This window comes from Lactuca virosa, chromosome 8 (assembly GCF_052849685.1).
Source record: "Lactuca virosa cultivar CGN04683 chromosome 8, Lactuca_virosa_CGN04683_v6, whole genome shotgun sequence".
NCBI classification, from domain to species: Eukaryota; Viridiplantae; Streptophyta; class Magnoliopsida; order Asterales; family Asteraceae; genus Lactuca; species Lactuca virosa.
In genome coordinates, this window is record NC_136433.1 from 80,623,661 (window position 1) to 80,630,416 (window position 6,756).

The 6,756-nt window shown below is 32.5% G+C and overlaps 1 protein-coding gene across 2 annotated transcripts; it reads right to left on the reverse strand.

Annotated features, from left to right (window-relative positions):
- Nucleotides 1-1,816: 1,816 nt before the first annotated feature.
- LOC145129629 (alpha-1,4 glucan phosphorylase L-2 isozyme, chloroplastic/amyloplastic-like) lies at nt 1,817-6,756 on the reverse strand. 2 transcript variants are annotated; one of them, XM_079064397.1, is made up of 14 exons: nt 6,347-6,750; nt 5,645-5,889; nt 5,458-5,559; nt 5,118-5,294; nt 4,755-5,030; nt 4,373-4,644; nt 3,985-4,102; nt 3,514-3,906; nt 3,287-3,439; nt 2,841-3,206; nt 2,690-2,766; nt 2,428-2,614; nt 2,148-2,348; nt 1,817-2,060 (listed from the first exon to the last, which is right to left on the reverse strand). In XM_079064397.1, the coding sequence occupies exons 1-14, from the start codon at nt 6,552-6,554 to the stop codon at nt 1,944-1,946; spliced, it is 2,892 nt and encodes a 963-aa protein (XP_078920523.1). In that variant the 5' UTR covers nt 6,555-6,750; the 3' UTR covers nt 1,817-1,943. The 2 variants fall into 2 exon arrangements, with proteins under 2 accessions (XP_078920523.1, XP_078920525.1); XM_079064399.1 differs by lacking the exon at nt 1,817-2,060 and having other exon boundaries at nt 2,188-2,353; nt 6,347-6,756.

Genomic DNA, 6,756 nt, shown 5'->3' on the forward strand with positions numbered 1-6,756 from the left:
TATACATGCCGCATGTCTCGTGTTTATATGTGTCGTGTGTCAACACGACTTTAATTTGTGTCTATACTTGTTTAAACATGTAAATTCGTGTTTGACATGGGTAAGATACGAAACACAAATTTAAATTTTGTGTCGACACGAATAAACATGAAACATGAAGTTCTAAAACCCATACACAGATAACTCATGACTTGTGAATCTTATCGTGTATCAAATTACCGAGTCTACATGTAACAAGTTAATGTACTATTTCATTTGTCTACGTTTGTTTTACTGAAACATAATACTCCCGTTAACCAATGGGCCCAATATTACAAATTTTAATTATTTACTGACATTATCATCCATAACCTTCTTTTATTTACTCAAAATACAAGATTATTCATACATATTTATGTGGTTTATATAATTATATCGTGTAAACGCTTATATTCTCTTTCCATTAAAACTGCGTGTTGAATGAACAGATCAGTTAAAGTAGTACAATGAATGAAACTTAATATAACCATGTCGCTTGTTGCTTTACTCAGTGCACCTAAGGCAAATCATGAGCAATCCCATATTAGATTCTTGTAAACAAAAACTATACAGTAAATTATGCCGACATTATATATACACAATAAGCGTAATATATTAGGGCAAAGAAAGGGGTAGAAACATTGAACCTTGTTGAAATCATGATAAACACCACTACTAATACTATAGTTGGTATGATCTCATGATCATAAAGTTAGTGGTGATAAGATTGTTGAATCTTATACCACATTTAAGGAAATCTTTAAAAAAGAGATATGTTGAAATGTCTATGTCTTTGACTTCCCCTATGGGAAACTTTACCTATTCATATGATTAAGTGGTGTGCACTCAAATTGTAAATGTATTTACCATGATTTCAGGTAATAATTGTTTGTTTCACAAGTGTTGGGATCATTTTATTTTTATTATAACTTTTTTTGTTAGTTTTTTAAAACTAAAATAATCAGAATTCAGAAAGCAGGTAAATTATTTAGTCTATTTTTAATTTTTTTTATGCCTTGTATTGATTAGTGTTGGTATATATGTTCTTAATCTCGAAGTAATCTTTTATTCTAATTATGTTACCATTTGTGAAATTGTTTTTTTATAGGTTTAGTGTTTTTAATGAAAAAAACGTGTAAAACAAAATGTCAAACCTCTTGTAAACCATATATAACTTTTTTACTTTCATCATATTCATAAATGTTTTGTTTTTATTACTCGTACTTATATACTTTGATTATTTGTTTATTTTTTGCTAGGATATAATATATGCATAATCTCAATCTGAAGTATGATATTACGTATATCTTTGATGTCATGATTGTCTATCAAATACTCAATAGCAAACTATTAACAAAATTTAATTATTAATAATGTCGTGACATACATACATCCTATTTTCATATATACATATATACATATTTTTCGTCAATACTTTAATAATTTGATTGTAATTTTCATATTTATATGGTTTGATTTTAGTTATTTTCTACATCGATTAAAACTGTTTTACTAATTTTATGTTCCAATTTTGCAAGTAGATCTTAACCTATGAGTAAATACTTGTTTTATAACATAGCTACTAGCTGGCATATTTATAAAAGGTTATAATATTGTTTAGGGTTTATTGGGAAGATAAACTTATTATTGCAATTGACCTACTGCTTATTTTTTCATAGAAAAATAACTTTCCTAAAGTTTCTTGGAAAGAAATGTAAATTAGTATTTTACTTTATTTGATCATTTAAGCATAGTATTTCCTTTAGCTTTGAAACTTCCATACTTTGCTTTCTATAGATTTTTACTAAGAATAATAACTTTTAAATATGAAATAAACCTTAGAATTAAAGTTACATAGAAGAATTGAACTACGATTCATATTATAACATGAGAACGTGTACAAAACTTGATCACTTCCCCTCTGATTATGGCAATACAACAGGTTCGATCCTCCAAATGTCACGTGCGTATTGATGTATAGTCCGGTCACTACTGAATTTGTATGAACCAGCAGTATTCAAGATCGACATCTTTGTCCATTTCTGCCACATTTACGAATTAAAAATTAAAAAAAAAATGCTTATTGACAGATTTTAAGCCCAATTCTTGTGGTAATATTTATTACTCACGTTTTGGTCTCTATATGCCTTATCAACCTCCTCTTGACACTCAATATAAGCAGGAAAATCTTTCCCCACAAGAAAATAATCAGCACGACCATATCCTTCATTCCCTTCCAATGATCCCATGAGTTCGTCATAACTGTATCGCCCAAAAACACCACTTCTCACGTATTCCTTCACCTCCTCAAATCGTGGATCGGGTACAAACTAAACTAGTAAGAAATATTAATCAACAAATCGTTATTTGTTTTAAGGGTAAATTAGTCTTTTTTATTTATAAGCTCACCTTCCCCTCGGATCTCTCCTTGCGTAGGCCAGAAATTTCATGAGCTTCAGCACCAAAAAGGAAAAAGTTTTCTTCTCCAACTTCTTGTCGTATTTCAACATTGGCACCATCCAGAGTTCCAATTTGGATGCACCCGTTCATTGCAAATTTCATGTTGCTGGTCCCACTTGCCTCCATTCCAGCAGTGCTAAGAATCAAAAACAGCACCAATTAATTATTTCATACATTTAAAAAAAAAAATGATAAATCGTAATAAGCATGCCTGATGTGTTGGGATAGATCACTTCCAGGAATCAGAACTTCTGCTACTGTCACATTGTAATCCGGGACAAACACAACCTAAAATAAATTTAAATTTCGATTTCAGTGACATGACCATTTTCATTTTTCCCAACAAAAAAAAATATGTACACCTTCAGGAGATCTCCAATGTCAGGATCATGGTTTACAGTAGCACCAACATCATTGATGAATTTCACGATCCTTTTGGCTTGAACATATGTAGCAAATGCTTTTCCTCCAAATATACATACTCGAGGAACAAATTTCTCTTTTCTTTCATCGCCACTCATTTCCTTCATCTTTTTATATCTGTAAACAATTCCCAAGATATTCAACAGCTGTCTCTTGTATTCATGAATACGCTTCACCTGCACATCAAACATTGCATCCGGGGTGACAAGATATCCGGTTTTTTCCTTCAAAAAAGACACAGTTCTCTCTTTGTTCATCCTTTTGGCTTTCCTCCATTCGGATTGTAGTTCTTCATCATCAGCAAACTGTAAAATAACAAATAATAAAACTAAAATTCTTAATTACTTGAAAGAATTAATGGGAAAGACAAAATATGTAATCCCACCTTTTTAAGTTCAATTAGCTTTTCGGTATTTAACACCCAATCTTCTGTTCTTGTCCACTTGGTTATGATTTTACTTAGCTCTGGATTACAGAAACTCAACCATCTTCTTGGTGTCACCCCGTTTGTCTTATTTTGAAACTTCTTAGGCCATAGCTGCATTACAAAAAGGGTTAAATCATAAATACAAGAAATAGGTAAATTTATTTACTTATTAAAATTTAAATTACCTTATAAAAGTCATTGAACACTTCATTTTTCACTATTTCAGTATGGATTTCTGCAACCCCATTGACAGCGTGTCCACTGACTACACATAAATTAGCCATTCGCACCATTTGTGGAAGCTTTGGGTCCGGATCAAATGTCACTTTTGCCCTAATATCAACATCCTTTTCCTCCTTCACTTTGAGATCATTATTTTCAGTTTTTGGTAATTCTGTTACTTCTTCAGAAATCTTTTCTTCAAGTGAATCAACAATGGTGATTTCTTCAGGTTTAACAATAAACTCCAAGATGGAAGCAGGTAGTTCAATGTTTTCCAAAACTCTCATTTGCTTCAGTTTTTCTTTCAGCAATTCAAGGTCTTCAGTACCATACTCAGCAATGATGGTATCAATCAACTGAGCAAAAAAAAAAAATTTACCATTTGTTTTTGAGAAAAATAAAAGATGATTCCATAAGAAAATGTTGAAAAATACCTCGTTGTCAATCATTTTTATTATCTCAACATGGCGAGGAAGTAGTTCCTGAAGAAGATTCAAACTCCACTTCTCTAGAGCCTCAGGTAGAACAGTGTGATTTGTGTATGCCACAGTTCTGCAAGATGTTGATGAATACTCATTAAACTTTTGTACTTTTATATTTTTCTTATTAAAACATTCTACTCTTAAAAATCTATCCAATTATAGCAGTAAAAAATGCTTTGTATTTGGATGACGTTTTTGCAACATGGTAGATTGTTTGAAGTACAATGTTGTAAACTTGTAATAGGAAGACATGAAAGTAGGATTGATATAACAATTAACAAACAAATAAATGAATGTATATATGTTGGTATTTCATGTATTTGGTAATTATGAACTTCACCTTTGAGTGATTGCCCATGCTTCTTTCCATTCCAAACCCTTAAAATCCATTAATATTCTCAACAACTCTGGTATGCAAAGTGTGGGATGAGTGTCATTCATCTGTACAGCAACTTTTTCAGGAAATTCATTCCAATCTAATGACTCCCCTGATCTCCTTTCAAATCGTGCAATTATATCTTGAAGAGAAGCAGAACAGAGTGTATATTGTTGCTTCAATCTAAGAGTTTTCCCTTCAAGTGATTCATCTCCAGGGTATAAAATGTAGCAAATCTGATAGAAAAACATAATGGATCTGTTTAGTTGGAAGGAATGGAATTAACCATTCCATTCCTTCTCTGATTCCATCCTACCAAACACTAATAAAACTTAAAAAAACAAACCTTCTCTGCTTTTTTTAGGGCTTCATAAGCTTTGGCATGATTTCCATCATTAAAAGCATGTAAATCGAAATTTTCTGGTCCAACTTTTGTTGACCATAATCGTAGGTTGATAGTTGTTTTGGTTTTATACCCAGGTATTGGCACATCATATGCAACAGCAATAATATCTTCTCCACCAACCCATGTCTTATGTCCATCTTTGCCCTTGACAATTTCACCATAAAACTTTATAGGATAAGAGACATCATTCCTTGGTACTTCCCATGGATTTCCCATCTGTAAAATATGATAAAAATATATTTACAAGATGTAGAAAAAGATAATTATGTATTTGAAGAATGTTAGGTAATGATTAAATGAAACCTCAAGCCAGTTTTCTGCAACTTCTTCTTGACCATCTTTTGTAATGAGTTGCTTAAAAAGTCCATATTTGTAACGAAGACCATAACCCCATGCAGGGTAATTAAGTGTTGCTAAGGAGTCCAAAAAGCAGGAGGCAAGTCGACCTAAACCACCATTTCCAAGTGCTGCATCAGGCTCCTGTTAACTACTAATTGATTAAGACACTATTAAAAAAAATTAAGTGATTAGAGTTCCAAATTAAATGTCAAATTATGTACCTAAGATGCCATGTGATAATCATTAATAAATACTATAATAAGAAAAAACTAAAATACAATACTGTAAAATCTAATAAGCTCACCTGCCTAGCAACATCCTCCAGATCATGACCCAGATTCGTTAAAGCCTCAGCATAAGCTCCTGAAAGCTCTAAATTACCAATGGCATTTAGCAATGCTCTGCCCTATGAAAATCAAGAAAAAAGAACATTAAAGTATAATATCTACTAAGAAGTAAACAGGGTGACAAAATAGAAGACTACAACAAACCTGAAGAAACTCCATAGATAAGTAATAAGCCTGCTTCACATTCATCTTTTCATGGAAATTGTATGTAGCATTCCAATTAGTGATGAGCATATCACGAATGCTTTCAGCAGTAGCATAGTATGCTTTTGGAAGCTCAAATTTTTCTGGAGAGAATGATGGTGTGAACTCTGCATGGTATTTGATGCTTGATATAACAGATTCAGAATCAGGAACAAGAATCCCATTATCTAAAGCATCTGTTGTTTCTGCATGACAAAAAAAAGCTTAAAATCTTTACCATTACACTGGAATTATGATGATAGCTTGCAAAGAGGTAAACTTGGAGTAAAAGCATTATTTAAGAGTACTAAAGTTGCATATGGAAGAGTACTAGGCTCAAATTCTGAAATCAAACATGAGGCTCTGTTTTCTCTTTGATGAAGGGATTATATAATTCACATTTTTATGTTTAAAATCAGCCAAAAATAAGTGAAGCTATCGGTATTAACACTAGATTTCTTAGACTAATTACATATAATCTTTGTACTGTTTAAATTGGAGAGAAAAACACGTTCAGCTGCGCGATTGTACAATAAAAAACTGTTCCATTGACATTGCAAGTTATACTCGAAGATATATAAAAATAACCTCAAGAGAGCAATCCTGAACAATTAAAAATCATCAAAACTAAGAGATATACAATGTAAATGTAACTAATAACACCTTGAATCGACTGATCTGGAGATTTTTGAAGCCGTTGATTTCTGCTAGCGACGTTAGTCACAGCGAAATTCCTTCCTCTAGGGCGTATCCTCCTGCTCAATTTGAACTTCAACAACAACAAATTTTTGGAGTGTTCGCTATTGAAACTGGAATCGACTATGCTTGATTTTGAAATGTAGCTCGTGGCAGAGAAAGATGAAGCTGCCATTGTTATTGATACTCTCCCCACTTTCTCACTCTACAAACTACTGATATCAAGAATGGAGATAGAGAGAGGGAACGAGTGGAGAAAAATGGCGATCATTGAATCGAAGGGAAGATATGATATTAAGTGGTGGCTTCGTCGTCTTCTGGTCTTCGTCTTCTACTCCGGTCGCCGTCAGTTCACGGAAACTTTTTGCAATTGATCT